Source organism: Mus caroli, unplaced genomic scaffold, assembly GCF_978045245.1.
Source record: "Mus caroli unplaced genomic scaffold, Mus_caroli_1 scaffold_18, whole genome shotgun sequence".
NCBI classification, from domain to species: domain Eukaryota; kingdom Metazoa; phylum Chordata; class Mammalia; order Rodentia; family Muridae; genus Mus; species Mus caroli.
Genome location: NW_028227273.1, coordinates 64,314,574 through 64,333,574, shown reverse-complemented (window position 1 = coordinate 64,333,574; position 19,001 = coordinate 64,314,574). Strand labels below are relative to the sequence as shown.

The 19,001-nt window shown below is 48.9% G+C and overlaps 1 protein-coding gene across 1 annotated transcript in view; it reads left to right on the top strand.

Annotated features, from left to right (window-relative positions):
- The window catches only part of Tbc1d22b (TBC1 domain family member 22B), a 59,866-nt gene that overhangs the window by 9,840 nt on the left and 31,025 nt on the right, over window positions 1-19,001 (top strand). Inside the window, exons 2-7 of the mRNA XM_021149676.3 lie at window positions 5,636-5,692; window positions 9,700-10,007; window positions 11,910-12,089; window positions 12,998-13,068; window positions 14,310-14,438; window positions 16,243-16,308. Of these exons, the coding sequence (XP_021005335.1) occupies window positions 5,636-5,692; window positions 9,700-10,007; window positions 11,910-12,089; window positions 12,998-13,068; window positions 14,310-14,438; window positions 16,243-16,308 (811 nt within the window). The remainder of the gene's footprint in view (window positions 1-5,635; window positions 5,693-9,699; window positions 10,008-11,909; window positions 12,090-12,997; window positions 13,069-14,309; window positions 14,439-16,242; window positions 16,309-19,001) is intronic.

Genomic DNA, 19,001 nt, shown 5'->3' with positions numbered 1-19,001 from the left:
TGAGACAGGGTTTCTCTGTGTAGTCCTGGCTGTCCTGGAACTCACTCTGTAGACTAGGCTGGCCTCGAACTCAGAAATCCGCCTGCCTCTGCCTCTCAAGTGCTGGGATTAAAGGCGTGCGCCACCACCACCTGGTTGATTTTTTTTTCTTTCATAATCTTTTGAAGAAGTGGGAAGACACATTTCTTTTTTTAAAAAAAATTATTCTTTTCTCATAATACATCCCAACTGTAGCCTTCCCTCCCTCCACTTTTCCCACTACCCCCCACCTCCCCTCTCCCTCAGATCCACTGCTCCTCCATTTCCCTTCAGAGAAGAGCAGGCCTCCCAGTGATGTCACCCGAACGGCATAACAAGATGCAATAAGACCAGGCACAGACTCTCACATCAAGGCTGGATGAGGTAACCCAGTAGGAGGAAAAGGGTCTCAAGAGCAGGTAAGAGAGTCAGGGACACCCTGTCTTCCACAGTTAAGAGTCCCGCAAACATCCCAAGCTAATAACCGCAGTGTGTATGCAGATGACCTAGCAGAGACCCATGCAGGCTCTGTGACTGTCACTTGAGTCTCTGTGAGCCCTGCTTAGTTGTCTCTGTGGGCCATGTTCTCCTGGTGTCTTTGATCCCTCTGACTCCCACAATCCTCCCCTCCCCTCTTCCGAAGGGTTCTGTGAGCTCTGCTAATGTTTGGGTGTGAGTGTTAGCGTCTGCTCCCATTGGCTGCTGGAGGAAGCCTCTCTGAGTGGGCTAGGCACTGATCTATGAGTATATATGAGTATAGCAGAATATTTCATTGACATTTTTTTTTCTTTTGGTCTATCATGTTGGTTCTACCATGGGTCTCTCGGCTTAGTTCCTAGCCATCCAGGCAATGTTGGGCATGGGTTCCGTCTTTGTGGCTTGGGCCTCATGTTGGCTATTCTCACAAGCTCTGAGCCACTATAGCCTAGCACATCTTGCTGGCAGAACAGGTGGAAGGTTTTATGGCTGGGTTGGGGTCCCAGTTCTACCACTGGGAGCCTTGCCAGGTAACTGAAGATGACCAGTTTAGGATCCGTATCCTCCATTACTAGGGGTCCTCATTAGGGTCATTCTCATAGGTTCCAGGACGTTTCCACGTCACCCCTAAATGTCCCTCAAGTCCAGGCGTTTTTCCCTGAGCTCTCCCTCCCCCACCGGACCCTTCCTAGTCTCACCCCAATCCACCATAAAATCTATTGTATTTCCCGTTGGAGCCCTCCTTGTTACTTAGCCTCTCTGAGTGTGAGGATTGTAGTGTGATTATCCTTAACAGCTAACATCCACTTATAGGCGAGTGCATACATAGCATGCTTGTCTTTCTGGGTCCGAGTTGCCTTGCTCAGGATGACTTTTTCCTAGTTTCATCTGTTTTACCTGTACTTTTTTTTTTTTTCCCCGTTTTTTTTTTTTTTTTTTTTTTTTTTTTCGAGACAGGGTTTCTCTGTGTAGCCCTGGCTGTCTTGGAACTCACTTTGTAGACCAGGCTGGCCTCGAACTCAGAAATCCGCCTGCCTCTGCCTTACCTGTACTTTTGATGCCATTTTTTTTCTAATGGCTGCGTAATAATCCATTGTATAAATATTCCACATTTTCTTTATCCATTTTTCGGTGATGGACATCTGGGTTATTTTCAGTTTTTGGCCATTATGAATAAAGTTGCTATGAACACAGTTGAACAGGTATTCTTGTGGTAGGATGGGGCATCTTTTGGGCATATGCCCAGAGTGGTATAACTGGGTCTTGAGGTAAATCTGTCCACAGTTTACTGAGGAACCAGCACATTGCTTTCCATAGTGACTGTACAAGTTTGCACTCCCACCAGCCGTGGACGAGGGGCCCCCTTACTCCACAGCCTGGCCAGCATGAGCTGTCACTTGTGTTATTAATCTTAGCCCTTACGACAGGTGGAATCTCCAAGTAGTTTTGATTTGCACTTCCCTGATGGCTAAGGATGTTGAACATTTCAAGTGTTTCTCAGCCATTTGAGATTCCTCTGTTGAGAATTAGGTGAGACCTATTTCTAATCTGGATCTGTGAGGTCGGAAGATCCACCTCTACCCTGGGCCTTACCTTTTGCTGCCCCATATAAAGAACATGGAAGCTGCTTCTCTTTGCCTGGTTGCTCTTGCTCTCTCTGACAAGTCCCTTCCTTCACTGGCATTAGAGCTGCTGCCACTGTGCCACTGCCGCTGCCACCACCTCCTCCCCCTCCCCCCTTCCTCCTCTTCTTCTTTTTAAATTTTTTTTTTTTTATGTATATGAGTACACTATAGCTGTACAGATGGTTGTGAGCCTTCATGTGGTTGTTAGGAATTGAATTTTAGGACCTCTGCTTGCTCCGGTCAACCCCACTTGCTCTGATTGGCCCCACTAACTCAGTCCCTGCTTGCTCCAGCCCAAAGATTTATTTATTATTATAAATAAGTACACTATAGCTGTCTTCAGACACACCAGAAGAGGATGGTTGTGAGCTACCATGTGGTTACTGGGATTTGAATTCAGGACCTTTGGAAGAGCAGTCAGTGCTCTTACCCTGTGAGCCATCTTGCCAGCCCTAGAGCCTACTTCTTTGTGATTCTGGTGCACACTGAAGACTAGCTGAGACATCCAGTCTCTCAGACTGAGCGACTACTGGATTCTTGGACCTTCTGTTGGTAGATAGCTATTGTGGACTAGCTGGACCACAGCCTGTGATCCATTCTAATAAATTCCTTTTTTTATATGTAGATTAATTCTCTGAGTTCCGTTGCTCTAGAGCACACTGGCTCATACAACACCTTCTATAGTTTAGTTGGCATTTATTTCATGTCTGCAGGAACAGAACAGTCTCTTTCCTTCAGATGCATGTAATTTATTTAATTAGCTCCTGGCTGGTAGAGATCTTTTTTCTTTTCAGTTCAGGTGATTTATATTTATTGGAATAATTTGGTCTCTTCTCTTCTCTTCTCTTCTCTTCTCTTCTCTTCTCTTCTCTTCTCTTCTTTTTTCTTTTCTTTTCTTTTCTTTTTTTTTTTTTTAATAAGTTTTCCCCAGGCTGTGGTGGTGCACACCTTTAATCCCAGCACTCAGGAGGCAGAAGCAGGAGTTTGAGGTCAGTTTGGTCTACTGAATGAGTTCCAGGACAGCCAGGGCTACACAGAGAAACACTGTCTCAAAAAAACAAAACTAACTTACTAACTAACTGAATAGTAAAAACTTTACAATATAGACTAGACTGAGCCTCCATTGTATGTAATCTAATAATTTGGAAATTTTATGTATCTAGTGATTGTATTTGTAACTCTTTTAATTACAACTATTTATTGTGTGTATGTGTGTGTATGTGTGTGCATCATGATACACGTGCAGATATCAGTGGACAATTAGAGGGGATGGTCATCTCCTTCCATCTTGGGGGTCCTGAGCTTGAACTTAGGTCTTCAGACTTGTCAGCACGTGCCTTTACCCTCTGACTCCTCTTGATAACCTCAGATCATTTTGATTGTGACAGATTACACCACAGCAAAGCACATGAAACACAAATGTGTGGTGTGGTGGCTTAATGGAGAGTAAAATTGAGCATCCACGTTCATTTCCCAGAAGCCTCTGGCTTGTTTGTTCTCACCCCTTCCCCATCACAGAGAGCCACGCCCTTTCTGCTAGCCATTTCTTGTTTTGATACCGGGTCTCAGTATGTGGCCTAGACTAGCCTTGAACTCACTATGTAGAACATGGTGGGCTCAAATTCACAAAGATCCACCTGCCTCTGGCTCCAGACAGAAAGATACAATGTTCTCTTCATTACTTAGACATGATTCACAGGGTTCCCTAGGGTCACTGCTCTGTTGTGTGCTGTTAACTTGTTACAGTTTGTTTCACTAGGCCTGGGAGAGGGACTTGGAGCGGGCTTCTTCTTTGAAATTCAGAACCCTCATGATTTGAATAGTTTTAGGTATGCCTCCTGATGCACATGCCTTTTTATTTTTCTTAAGGTAGGTATTTGGGAGAGAAGGGGCTAGAGAGATGATTCAGCAGTTTCTAGCATCTACATGGCAGTTCTTAACTTTCTGTAAGTGGAACTCCAGAGGATCCAGTGTCCATTTCTGACTGCCTTGGGCATCAGGTACACAAGTAGCACATAGATGTCTATGCAGGCAAACACCCATGCACAGAAAGAGAGACTTTTTTTTTTTTTTTTTTTTTTTTGCATGTGTGGAGACTGGGTTTTCCAGAATAGCTCTGGCTGCTTATAACTCTATGTCTACCAAACTGTCTTCAAACTTACAGAGATGCATCCGCCTCTGCCTCCTGAGTGCTGGGATTAAAGGATGGTGCTGCCATACCTGGCCAACAGTTTTATTTTTAAAGATAGGTATTTGGGAGTGACTATACTGGGCCTTAGGTTATCTACATCTCTCATTTCTCCTGGAGATGGCTATATGGTTTTGCTTTTGTTTTATTTATTTTTATTTATTTATTTTATTAATATGAATACACTGTAGCTGTTTTCAGACACACCAGAAGAGGGCATCAGATCCCATTACATGACCCGTCCTGCGGGTCCAGTTATTCGAGGGTCTCGAGGGGACTGTCTCCTAAGAACCAAATGGGGGGAGGGAGAGATGGAAACCACGTGCAAGAATGACAGGGAAGCAGTCTGAGTAGCATCAAGGTCTCTCTGTATTCAGCAAGGCTCAAGGCTTAAATGCACAACAGAAGGGGAAGTACTTCTCAGCAGGAGGAATGGGGCAGCGGAAATGCACAAGCAAAAGAGGAAGTACTCAGCAGGAGGGATGGGGCAGCGGAAATTTTTCTTTTGGCAACTACATGGGGAAGCAGGAACTTGGTGGTATCAGGGTACATCCTGTGGTCAGGACATCTGGCCCTGACTTAGGGCTAGAACATTCTGTGGTTGTTCTTGGAAAGGTGTGTCGGTGGCCCGCTTTTGACCCCCTTTTCTTCTGGGGGGAGAGGCCCAATTCGGAGATCAAGACAATAGAGTTGTCTTAATAGCTCCCAACAATTACAGATGGTTGTGAGTCACCATGTGGTTGCTGAGAATTGAACTCAGGACCTCTGGAAGAGCAGTCAGTGCTCTTAACCTCTGAGCCATCTCTTCAGCCCTCTTTTTATTTATTTTTTGATAGCAGAATTGATTTCATGAGAAGGGAGGATTGTAACATAGATTTAAGCAGATCTTAGTAGACCTTGCTTGCATGGGCTTCCTCTGGATGGAAATAGTGCTTTGCCGGGGGTGGGGTGGGGGGTGTGCTTCTCTCTCCTACCCTTCCTGAGGTGGGGTTTCTTGTCCTGCCATGCTGCCTGTCCCTGGCTAGCTGGACTGTGACCTTCCACCACTCATCAAGCTGGAATGGTCGTTGGACGTGGACAGCAAGCACCACTACCAGCCGAAGCATCTTGCTGGCCCCATGCTGCTGTCCATAAAGACAGGACTGACTGCTGGTCAGTGCTGAGGCACTGGAACGTCCCCAGGGAAAACACTTGAATGCTCTCTTGAAGGGTGGGCTACTGTCTTTCGCATGATCAGGTGGCATCCCTGGAAGCAGGCGACTTCTCTGTGTTACACCAGGCTCAAGCTGGCACAATCCTCACTGAACCTGTGTCTCCCTGCTTTCAGCATTCAGCCTGTGTATGGGGCTCAGCACCCTCCTCTGGATCCTCGGCTCACGAAAAAGTAAGTCAAGACTTCATCCCTTCTCCTGTCACCCACCTGCCTCTTCTAGTTTGCCGAGTGACTGTCTCCTCCCTGGCCTTTCTAACTGCTTTTCTGCCCTGGGTGAAACTTCCCATTATGCAGATTCTCACTGTGTAGACCAGGCTGGCCTCAAACTCACAGAGACCTACTTCCTTCTACCTCCTGACTGCTGGAATTTTTAGTTTTTTATTTTTTGGTTTTCTCGAGACAGGGCTTCTCTGTGTAGCCCTGGCTGTCCTAGAACTCACTCTGTAGACCAGGCTGGCCTCGAACTCAGAAATCTGCCTGCCTCTGCCTCCCAAGGGCTTGGATTAAAGGCGTGCATCACCACTGCCTGGCTGAGTGCTGGAATTTAAAAGGCACGTATCACTGTGCCTGGCTAAAGGGACAGTTTTTTAAAAATTGATTTTGTATGTATGTGTGTCTGCCTGAGTGTATGTATATGCACTGTATGCATCATGTAGGTGCATACAAGGGCAATGGATGCCCCAGAACTGGAGTTGCAGACAATTTCGAGCCACCATGTGGGTGCTGAGTACTGAACTCAGTTCCTTTACAAAAGCAAGTGTTTTCTCAAGACAGGGTTTCTCTGTGTAGCCCTGACTGTCCTGGAATTAGTTCTGTAGACCAGGCTGGCCTCAAACTCACAGAGATCCTCCTGCCATGCCTCCCAAGTGTTGGAATTAAAGGCGTGCACCACCATCACCAGGCCTAGCAAGTGTTCTTTTTTTTTTTTTTTTTTTTTTTTTTTGGTTTTTTTCGAGACAGGGTTTCTCTGTATAGTCCTGGCTGTCTTGGAACTCACTTTGTAGACCAGGCTGGCCTCGAACTCAGAAATCCGCCTGCCTCTGCCTCCCGAGTGCTGGGATTAAAGGCGTGCGCCACCACGCCCGGCTAGCAAGTGTTCTTAACCTCTGAGTCACCTCTCCATCTCCACCACTTCAGTCCATGAAGGAACTGTTCTTTTTTTTTTTTTTTTTAAGATTTATTTATTTATTATATATAAGTACACCGTAGCTGTTGTGAGCCACCATGTGATTGCTGGGATTTGAACTTAGGACCTTCAGAAGAACAGTCAGTGCTCTTAACCGCTGAGCCATCTCTGCAGCCCAAAGGAACTGTTCTTGAGACCCGGTCTTGCTATGTAGCTGAAGCTGATTTTGCAGTTTGATTCTTCCTGCCTCAAACTTCCAAGGGCTGAGATTATGGGCATGCACCACCACTGCCCGGCTTTGTGGAAACTTTTAAAATTTTTTTCTTATTTTTAATTTTGTGTGTGTGTGTGCTCGAGTGCATGTGTGAGTGCATACACATGTGTAAACACCCACAGGTGTGTGTGAGTACCCACATAGGCAGGAAGAGGGTATTGGATCCCTGGACCTTTGAAGTTAAAGGGTGTGGCAAGATGCCAGCTGTGGGTGAGCTGAGGTTGTCTGCAAGAGCAGTGATTTCTCTTAGAGATGCATCTCTCCAGCCCCATGGGAGCTCTTTTTTAAGAAGACAGACAGACAGAATGAATGAATGAATGAATAAATGAATGAATGAAATGAGTGAATTCTATAAAGGAGGCACTTTGGCAGCTATTTACCTGCCTCCTGCTTCCCTTTGAACGTGATGTGCAGTGAGATCTTTGGAGCTGTGGTAAATGACTGCATTTGCCTGCAACTAAAGGAGTCCACCCAGCAGCCTGACAACATGGTCTTGGATTAAGCATCATAGTCTGTCCCTGTAGAAAAGATTGCATCCATCGCCCAGAGCTAGCTGCTGGAAGAGCCTGTCCGGCTAGTTTTATAATTGCCTGAGAGTCTCATGGTCAACACGTAAATCCACCATCCACACATTCAGATCCTTCCCCTTTCTGTGAATATCGGCAACCGAATTTCCCCTGGTTCTGTGTCGAGCACAGATCTTCAGGAATATGGCCATGTCCCAGACTGAGCCGCAGACTTTTGAATAGCAGTGTTTTAATGTTTCACGCCTAAATGATGACCCAGGACAGTTTCCCTGGTCCCCCTACAGAGCCACCCCATCAGTCGGCTTCACACATACGGATGCATCAGCTCTGATGAGTGGCTTCCCTGTCTCACTTCTGTGCTGGCTTGGTATTAATAGTCTCAAACATGGGGCTCTGAGAGTGCAGCAGCAGGCTGTTTCACAGTCCCGGGCTGTTGCCGTAAAACATTTATCGCCCTTGTCTTACCACCTTTGTTTGGAGCTTTGCTTGCTTTCTCTGCTGGGCTCCAGACCATCATTAGTTACCATCATTAGTTACCATGTGCTTAATCTCCATCACTGCAGAAGCTTCCACGCCTGGCCTCTAATTATCTAAACTGCATGAGGACGTGGAGCCTGACTCCAGTTTGCTAAATTATTACTATGAGTGGCAGTGTCGCCTGCAATAATTTTTATAGCTCAAATAAAACTAGTGTTATTGCTAGGCAGCCCCATCAGCCACTTGCTGGTATGACAGGCTTCTAAATGGATTGTTTTCTAAACGGAGGCTGTGTGGCAGGTCCCACCTCCGAGTTACAGCACAGCGCACATGAAGCCAGGGACTGGTCTGCTTGGCTGTCTCTAAATTCCCTACTCAGTTAACCATTGTCAGACATTTTTCTACTATAATTCTACATGCTGTCCTAAATACGCAGGGCTCTTTTATCAACCACAGCAGTTCTGTAAGCGGAGCAGCTGTTGCCGTGGAGCAGGGCAGTGCTGTTGGAGTACACGTGGCAGCTGTCCTGTCCCATGCAGTACGACCTGCAGCCACTCCTTTCCAAGGTGTCCTTCACTGAGTCTCAGGCAAATGTGTCACCTACTGTGTTTTTTGAGATTTTTTTTACTGTCTCCTGGACTTTCTCTCTTTCTTCCTTCCTTTCTTTCTTTCTTTCTTTCTTTCTTTCTTTCTTTCTTTCTTTGCTTTTCCTTTTCTTTTTTTTTTTTGATTGATTTTCTGAAGATTTATTTTTCCATGTGTATGAGTGTTTGCCCCATGCGCACTCATATTTTTTTTTTGTGCTTGGTGGCTGAGGAGGCTAGAAGAGGGCAACAGAGCCCCTGAAGTGGACTTACAGATGCTAGTGAGCATCGTGTGGGCGCTGGGAACTGAACCTGGGTCCTCTGCAAGGGCAGCCGGTGCTCCAATCACCCAGCCATCTCACTAGCCCCACAGAGGTATTTTTATTTTTAAAATGTGTGTGTAGTATGTGTGTTTGTGTCTGACTGTCATCTGTGGTGGAATGTGCTCATAGGTTCAGGTGCCTGAGGAGGTCAAAGGTGCTGGATGCCCTGGTAGAATACCTTAGAAATGGGGACTCTAGATACAGCCGGCTCTGCTGCCTAGTGTAGCCCTGCCTTGCTGCCGAGGTGGTGAGTCGAGGGTTTTAGTGATGTTTTTACCCCTTTGTGGTCCAGTTCCCGTGTGTTGTATACTGTAACTCTCATGTAGCTGCTGCTCTCTGTGAAGTCTGAAGTTAATTGTGGCTCAGGAGAGAAACACCAAGCTCAGACTTTTTTCCCCTCTAAGCCGGTAGAGTAAAATAGAGGAGGCTCTTCATTTGGAGACTTAAAGCCATGTGCATGGACAGTTAACGGTGCCCGACCCCCGAACAGCAGCTTACACCCTACTCTGACGGCTACCCTAGCCGACACCTCAGTGAAGTCTAATGGTTGAGGCTTAGTTCTTGCACATGTGTGTCCAGCATGGAGTTGGGGCAGGGGCGGAAGGCAGGCTGTGGTCCACCTAGTCGCTCAGTGACTGAGGTAGAACCTGGAACCTTGTAGGTCAGGTGAGCAGGATGGGTCGTGGGGCCGCTACCTAGTGTGGCTCTCGACTCGTCCGCCTGGGTCGCTTCCTGTGAGCAGTGGCCGGGGGTGGTTTTCTCTGAAGATGGACAGGTGTGTCGGGGGTTGTTAGTTATGGTAGTGAAGAGAGACCACATCGGTCTGCTGTGTCACGCTGCTCAGCAATGCCGTCTCCTTTCTTGAAGCTTCATCAAAGAACGGTCGAAAGTCAACTCAGTTCCTCTGAAGAACAAGAAGGCCTCCAGTTTCCACGAGTTTGCCCGGAATACCAGTGACGCCTGGGACATTGGTGATGATGAGGAGGAGGACTTCTCCTCGCCTCCTTTCCAGACTCTGAACTCGAAAGTGGCTTTGGCGACTGCAGCCCAAGTCCTAGAAAACCACAGTAAGCTGAGGGTAAAACCGGAACGGTCGCAGTCGACAACATCAGACGTCCCCGCCAACTACAAGGTCATAAAGTCCAGCAGTGACGCCCAGCTGTCCCGAAACTCCAGTGAGTCCATCCTGTCCCTCTGTCACCTCTCAGTAGAGTGCTGCCAGAGAGGAAAGGGTTCCCCACAAGCCCCCACTCAGATCTTCTGTGGCATGATTCAAAACAGGGCAGAGGTCTGCGGCCAGCACGCGGCTGTCCCTATCCGCCCTGCCGCTCATTGCTGCACTTTTCCCGTTACCCCTTCCCTGCAGTGGCGTCCACACATCTCACGTGCTCTGGGCATGGGCAGGTTAAAGTGTGCCAGTGAATGAATTCACAAATGGTCTACCTCCTCAGCCGTGGGAATGGCCGCCCACCTAAGGAGGCCTTTCCCCATTTCTGTGATGTAAACAGCTTGTGCTGAAGGACCGGGTTATGGCCTCCTGATGTCAGCCTGCCTGGCAGGTTTTGTTTTGTTTTGTTTTTCTAATTTGGGAAGCTGGTCTCAGTTACTGCTGCGGCCGATGGTGGTTTTAGATGCTGGGTACTTTCTGTGCCCACTAGTGTTCCTTTCCAAGGTTTTATGTATATAAGCTGGCTACCCCCACCTGGGCAGGGAAGTGCCCTCATCCTAGCTACAGTTATAAGGCTCACAGGTCATGGGCATAAAGGACAGAGGATGTCAGAGCCCCAGAGTGTCCTGCCTCAGGTTCCCTGAGTTTCTTTCACAGTGTCAGACCTCATACAAGGCCATGCGGTTTGGCTGTAGGAACTTCATGGAAATCCTATCGTGTGCCTTTACTGAGACAGGGCCTAGCTTGAACCCACAGTGCCAGTCTGAGATGGGCATCCAGCATTGATTGGCCAGGTGGCTTAAGCTACGTATGGATGAGGTTCTCAATGTCAGGATGGCCCCTGCTGAGATCCCTGCTGGGGTGTGTAGTTCCCTCTGTGTGCACAGCCTGGAGACAGCCGATGCTGGAGATGCACGTCTGCCTAAGCTTTACTGCATGTGTTCTGCATTTTCTTGGCCCCAGTTGTCACCGTAGGCGTCCCAACCAGGTGCCTAATGGCAGCTGTCACAAGCTTCTGCAATGCTGGCTCGTTCCTATTCAGTGTTTAATATTTTCATTTTAAGGCCCAGGTATTGAGGGATGTGACCCAGCCCCAGGAGGACAGTCCCTGGAACAGTCTTCTTTGTGGTAATTCATTCTGAAGGGTGCCCGAGTCAGACAGCCCTGAGACGTCACCTCCACTGCCCCACTTCCGTAACTTCCCAGGCTGACTTTGTCCTTTTGTAAAGTAGTTAAAAATTCTTAGCAGGTGCCATAGGGATCGTGAGAGAGTACATGTTCAAATGGCCACATGGCAAGTGCCAGCTGGGTTAGACAGGGGAACAGAGCCCAGCTCCTGCTGCTCCCACTGCTTTGGCGGTAACAACAGAATTCAGAGCTGCTTCGTTTGGGTGAGGAGTGTGGAGCTCAAAGGACGGCTACTCAGCACGGGGCTGCCTGAAGCCAGAGCTTCCTGCATGCCATGAAGGGCTCCTGGGGACTACGTGCCGGCCGGCTGAGGCTGTGCCTGGCTCTGAGGGCAGTCAATGCCTAGCCAGAAGGTTAAGCATGCAGGGTCACGTCTCAGCTTAGGCTAGGTGGCTACCACACTCACCAGGTTAAGGTAGCATAAGATCCAGGGTAGGATGGAAAGTTTTATCTTCCTTGGTGTCACCATGTACATTCTTAGAAGTCACCATCTGGGCAACATCTGGGGTTAGCTGGCAGCAGCTGTCCTCTGTGGTGCATATGCAGTTCCTGTGTGTGGGAGTAGAGCTCTGCAGGGCCTCATTCTCACTGTTCCTGGCTGGAGCCTCAGGAGGCCACAGACTCAGGCCTTGCCCTGGGGAAGGCACCTTAGCACAGCCCAAGCAGACCCTGGGGCGTCTGACTTCCTGCATAGTTCTTTCTCTTTTTCAAATCCCTTCAGGTGACACGTGCCTGAGGAACCCGCTCCACAAACAGCAGTCTCTCCCTCTCCGACCCATCATCCCCCTTGTCGCCCGGATCTCAGACCAGAATGCTTCTGGAGCTCCTCCGATGACAGTCCGGGAGAAAACGCGCCTCGAAAAGTTTCGCCAGCTGCTTTCCAGCCACAACACTGACCTAGGTGCGTTCACCAGGGCCCTGGGTGAGGTGGTGCTGTGGTGCTGTGGTGACTGTGGCTCTCAGAGGTCAGACACATCTACTGTCTTAACTTCTTTTACTTCTAGCTCCTCCTAGTCAGGTGCCAGCGCATCGATGAACAGTTTTTAAGCGGTCTGTTTTCTGAGATTAGGAACCAGGGTGAATGGGGCCTGCAGACCGTGGGGCGTCTGCTCCAGCCCTGTTTCTGCTGCCCCCAGGCGTTCTCAGAAGTGTACACCTGTACACACCAGATTTACTTACTAGGCCAAGGATACCTGATAGATAGGGCCTCTGAGAAATGAATCTCGACCAGGTCAGGTTGGTGGTAACGCAGCAAGACTGAGCTGTAACAAGTTTATTATGAGCAATCAGACTTTTTATACACTTATTGGAAACAATACAATGGTAGTTGCCAGGGTACAATGACGTTTGCAGGATATACAGGGCATACAAGATTAATCTAAGACCAATTGTCCTGTCAAACTTGTGTATGTTTTGCTGACTTCTAGGGAATGCAGAGAAACACAGGCAGCCTGAGTGCTTCGCTGCCTGAGGGGGGAAGTGCCTTGGTTTCTCAGGAACTGAAAAGCACACAGTGCCCCAGCAGCCTCAGACTCTAGCCTGAAAAACCTATGACACATGCCTCTCGAGGCACTAGACCAGGATAACCCCATGATTCCTCACATACACCCACAGCTTCTCTGAGCCAGAGGCTGCTGCAGGTGCCCTTGGCACCCTGCTGCTGGAGGCTGTGGCGAGGAGCCTTTCCTGGCTTGTCTTAGCGATTAGTGGTGGCGGTGATCATATTCGGTGGTAGGAGGCACCTGGCCAAGGTTGGTTTGGGGCCCTTGCAGAAGGACCTGACTCAGAGAGGTTGTCTTCTGTGTGTAGATGAATTGAGGAAGTGGAGCTGGCCAGGCGTGCCCAGGGAAGTTCGACCAGTGACCTGGAGACTGCTGTCGGTGAGTTCCAACCACCATGAAGAGAAGCTTGGGCCTCAGACAGCCCTCTGCCTGCCAAGGTTGGTCTGATGCCATAGACTCCTCTAGTTCCACTGCCTGGCACAGCTGCTGGGCTGTGTCCAAAAAGGCACATCCTTGGGAGTTTATTCCCATGCCTGCAGGTGAGTGTATCCCTACAGCCATGTGTGGAGAAGGCCAGGAACTGGCTCCTGTGGTCACAGTGTCATTTCCTTAACTGTGGGGAGGCATCTAGCAGGACAGGAGGATCTAAGGACTGGCTTTGAGCTAGCATCACCACTCCTGACAGCGGCTGGAAATCCATCTCCCAGCTTCATGAGAAGAGTTAGGCCGTGGGCCTCTCAGAAGCAGGCTGCTCTTGCTTTCCCATACTCAGATCACCCGGCTCCTGCTTTGGGATGCTTGATTCTGAGCCTCTGAGATTTGCTCATTCATCTAGTAAGGATTTTCAGAGGCCTGTTTGCTAGTCCAGGACCAGGTACTGTATGTATGACCCAGATCTAACAGCAAGCCCTTCCCCACATTCCCATCTCCACCCCCCATGCCCCACAGCAGCTCTCCAGCCACCCACTAAGGAGTGCACTACATAAATGCCTTTGACAGGAAGGGCATCTTGTCACTGTCCCCTGCCCCTGGTCTTAGAGCCGTGCAGTCAGTGCCTCAGCTACTCCTTGTAAGTTCAGATACTGCTCGGAATGCATTAGGCAAGCAGAAAGGGAACAGGAGATTCAGGAAGAAGAAGGGCATCCAGGCTGCCAGAGTTTGGTGCCAGCCTTTTGACTGCTAAGTCACAGGCTCTGGAGCATTCAGCTTGCTGAGCTGATGGTCCCCAGTGCTACACTGGAAAAGAATGTGGAATCTATCCCAGGGAGCGTCCCAGGAGTTTCCAGAGACGGCTAATTCCCTTGGAGGCTGTGACTCGGGTCTAATTCCCTCCTGCTGACTTCTAGTTACTGCTCAAAGGTGTCAGCTCTGGGTGCTCCACACGGTGCTCCACAGTGCAAGGAATGGGACCAAAGCAGTAAGCAGGCTGGCAAAGCTGGCTGGCCTCATCTGCCCACCTGGGGTCCGCTATCCAGAAGAGGGTGAGCGCCAGGGTCGGGGCTGGGGCTGAACCAAAAGAAAACCTGGGTTGTCCTCTTGGCAATCCTGTTTCTGTGCCTTGATGGTTTCTAAGCTACTGCTCAGGTGGAAGTGAGAACTGGGGACACTGTCGTCTTTAGGGCTACCTTCCGGCAAACACCGAGCGGCGGAAGTTGACCCTGCAGCGGAAGCGGGAGGAGTACTTTGGCTTCATTGAGCAGTATTATGACTCTCGGAATGAAGAGCACCATCAGGATACCTACAGACAGGTGTGACATCTGTGGAGCTGTGCTCATGGAGCCTCTTGGTGCACTGAGACGTCCTGTATGTTTTGTGGCTCCCCTCCCTCTTCTCATTCAGCAGCTTTGACTGCATTTAAAAAAATAGAGCTTACCGTGGATGTATGTGCCTGTGTGTGTGTCTGTGTGTGAGAGAGAGAGAGAGAGAGAGAGAGAGAGAGAGAGTGAGTGTGAGTGAGTTCAGGTGCCCGAGGGGTATTGGATCCTTGGAACTGGAGTAGGAGACCGTTGTGAGCTGTGCTATAAGTCTGAAAACCAAACTCAGGTCTTCAGAACAAACAACCTGTACTCTTAGCTGCTGAGCCAACTTCTGACTTATTTTATTCCCTCCCGGTTACCTGGTTGCTGGGGTTACAGGTGCCACTAGTATCCTTAGATAGGTGTGGGTTTTAGCAGTGGTCAGTGGTATTGCTTCTCATGTTTCATGTATGTGCAAATCACCCACACATACACATACATGTACACGTGTACATACATGTACACACATGTATGTACTGTACACACCATATGCATAATATATATGTACACGCACATACTATACATAGTATACACACATGTATGCATATACACGTGTGTACACACACACACACACACACACATGCCTCAGATTAACAATAGGTGCAGGTCTTGAGGTGAGGCTCACACTTCTAACGTGATCTCTGGTAACTGTTTGGCCACAGGCCTGTCCTCTGAGGATTAAGGACCATGGGATGCATAGTAAAGGGAGAAAGCAGAAGGTTCGGAAGTGGTCGGTTCCTTCTGGACTGCAGCATCAGTGTGTGCTTGTGGTGCTACAGTGTCAGTTCAGCACCCATTGTCTGCAGAGGTCCTCAGGCCCACAGAAGTGTCTGTTGGCAGCCTCACAGGAGGGAGAGGTGGCCAGGCTGGTAAAAGGTGGGCATTACATAGCTGCTGTGACTGTCCCCAGAACGAAATGGCCTCTTCTGACACTGTCTTTATGATGTTAATGTGGGCATTGGAGAGGCCTCAGAGCCCATGCTAACTACAGTGGCCACTTGGGTTGCAGACGTGTGCACCTCAGCCCTGGTTACTGAAGGCCATCTGCCCCTACCCTTCCTTACTTCCTGACTTCACAAGCAGGTCCAGTCCTGCTTCCTTGCCCTGGCACATTTTTAGCAGCAGTTGGAGGTCTTTTTATTCTTAGCAAGAGTTGTGGGCTTTGTTTGCTATTGAGACAGGGCCTTCCTGTATATCACTGGCTGGTCTTTAGCTCACTACATAGACCAGACTGGCCTCAAACACTTGCCTCTGTCTCCCGAGGTCTGAGATTACAGGAATGCTATAATTACCATTACACCCGCTCCTAGCTGTTTTCTGATACAGGATTTTACTATATTGCCTAGGCTGGCCTTGAACTTACAGTGTGTGGGTTCTGGGAATACAGGCATGCACCCCTACACCAGACTCTTAGGAATTGTGGGATGTGTAAGATCCTGAAAAGGGGGTGCACATGTGATTGTATGTGGTAAACAGGTGGCGTCCCAGGGTGACTATAACGTCAGAAGACAATCCACTCGGAGGAGAGCTATCTCAGGGGAGATTCCTGTCTGGTTGACAGTGGCTTATTGGGGGAGTTTCTCTCTGAGCTGTGGCTAACATAGGTACATATTCTTCCTGGGTGGGTCTAGCTGGGCTTTGTCCATATTCTGTCTGTCTGTCCTTTTAAAGCTAAGCTGTTCTCTAAGTGTTCCTTTTGAGTGTGCTGCCTTAGACATTCTGGCGTTACATCTGGGCTGTGGCTTCTGTTTTTTAGATTCACATTGACATTCCAAGGACGAACCCTCTCATCCCCTTGTTCCAGCAGCCGCTCGTCCAGGAGGTGAGTGGGTTCCTCAGTGTCCGGTCCTCCTCCTGCCTGGGCCCAGTGGCACCTGCCGGGTACCCCATGTCCACAGGTGACACTTTGGGATAGAGTACTTCCTCATGCCTTCTCGTCTGCCCTTTGAAACAAGCCTGGGTACCAAGTTGTGCTTTGCCTGAGGCTTGGGGCAGAGGGAATCTTATCTTAAAATTCCTGTTCCTGGGCTTCTTCTACTTTATAAAGCTGGGGTGCTGACTTTTTTTTCTAGTAGCATGAATTTGCCCGACTCTTTCTGGTTTTATGAACAGTGGGTGGTTGGCTTACATGCATTTGAATGTTCTGTGAACACCACCTTCGTCTGCTTCCAGAAACTTTTCCTATTTCCACACCTAAATTTAGTGCCCATAAATACAACCCCCTTCCCTGCCACCACCTCTCTATTTTCTGCCTGTGGCTATGACCACTCTAAATACTTCAGATAAGTAGGCTTATACATAATTTGTCACTTTGTATCTGGCTTAATTCACAGTGTCAGAAGTCCCTTCATTAAGATGTTTTTATTACATTGATTTATTTCTATTGTGGAGGGCATGCCATGGTGTGTATCTGTGTGTGTGTGGTTAGAGGACCCAGACAGGGAATTGCTCTCTCCTTCTACTGTGTGGGTCCTGGTCACCAGCCTTGTCAAATAGGTACCATTAACCCACCGAGCAATGCCCCTGCCACCTCCCCATCTCCTTGATTTTTTAAATATTCCATCATTATCATTAATACTCCTCCAAATGAAAACTGTGAACGAGTGGGTTGCTTATCCCCCCTGGCTGTGGGACTATACTGTAGTGAGCATGGTTGGGTAAACACGCTCTAGACCCTGCTTTCAGTTCTTTTGGAACTAAATGTAGGAGTGACACTGGTAGTGATATTGTAGGATCTCAAGCCAATGACACGCACGTGCAAGCTTCCAGTAGGACCGTTAGCTTGACTTGAGCGAGGGAGTCTCGCTGGTGAGATTAGCAACTTCCCGTGCAGTTCTACTGCAGTCATGATGTGGCATGTCAGCACTTTCGAACAGTCTTTCAGTCCTCTCTATAATAGAGAGGGACAGTGAGAAGAATATGCTCTGTGGCTTTAGATAACATTCATAGATACATTTACTTACATTTACTTACATTATCATAGCTTTCAACACCGCAGGGAAAATTGTGTTGGTGACATTGGCTCCCACCCCTAAGAGGCAGCACAAGGAAAGTTGAGAATGAATCCCTTCCCTTCCTCTTCCTCCTCCCCTCCCCATGCCGGGCCCACACCCTTGCCTCCTTCCTGCACCTGGCTCTCATCAGGCATCTCTGATTAGCGGAGCCTGGACACTGGGATGCACACTTTATTCTCTTCAGTTTTGCCTGCATCACCTGTGTGTACTGGACCATAATCTTAAGCAAATGGATGCACAGAGGATTAACCCACCAGCACCCCAACACTGCAAGGCTTGCAGAGATCTAACCCACCACCAACACTGAATGGCTTGCAGACCTGACACACACTGGAGCTTTGCCTGTAGTGGAGGGGTTGGGTGTGGGAAACCCTTCAGGTTTATCCTGTTATCCCCACAGGGTGGTTATCACAGACCTTTCCCATAGTGCAGAGCCTGTGTTCTCCCTGGCAGCCAGGCTGCTTGTCTTTATTTTGCAAATGTCTGGCACCGTTAGAGCCTGGCATGTGTGTATCTGCTTCACTTGTCCCCGAGGAAGAGGCACCGCCGCTCTCTGCTCTCCGTGCAGTCCATGGCCAGCTTCCATGCAGTCGGCCATGTGAAGGGCAGAGTCTTACCAAAGCTGAGACTCTGGAGTAGTGGGCGCCCTTATGAGTCTTTCCAAAAGACCAAGCTGGAGACAGTTGTTTGTTTTTTGAGTCACTGGGGTCAACCCCAGAGCCTTGTACATGGTAGGCAAGTCTTTTACACTAAGTAACAGGGATGGGAGGAAACAATAGGCTTCTTGTGATTTTTTTCCCCCCAGAGAACAGTAGGTCTAGCCTTAGACTGCACTTTTGAGGAAGAAAGAGGTCATTTAGCAGAATAGGACTCCCCTCGGAGCCTTTAGTAAAACATGGATACTACACCTCCAACCACACACATGCACACACACACACACACGCACATGGAAGCTCTGTTGGAAGCAGCGAGGCCGAGGCTGGACTAGCTCACTTCAGGGTGCTTTCCAGCTTTCCCTGTAAGACTCTCTGAGAGGAGCCAATGGACAGTCTTCCTTCCGTGTGTCTTACACCGTCCTTACCCTAGACAGCCATCTCCAAAATCTGTCTCCTCGGAAGTCCTTGTCTCTAGGGCTAGCTGGGGCAGGATGTGCTGTGATGGTCATCTGATACCTTGGCTTACCTGTCTGTTGTCACCATCATCTCTACTGTCCCTCCTGTGTGTGTCACAGAGATACCATTCTCCAGAAGTTCCAGGGCTTGGGGGGTCATGGCCACTGGGACAGAGCCATTGAGCATGTCCTTGGGTTGAGAGAAGTTGAAGGGAGAGCCCAGGAGGTCCAGTGACAGCAGTTGGGGCAACTGCCAAATGGGAATGGGCAGGGCTCTGTTAAGGGACCATCTAGGCCTCAGACTTATTTTCATTGATATATAGAACCCTCAAAGGTTCTGTCATGGGGGCACAGGCTGTTTGGCTTCTCTGTCCCAACCCCCGACTGCGG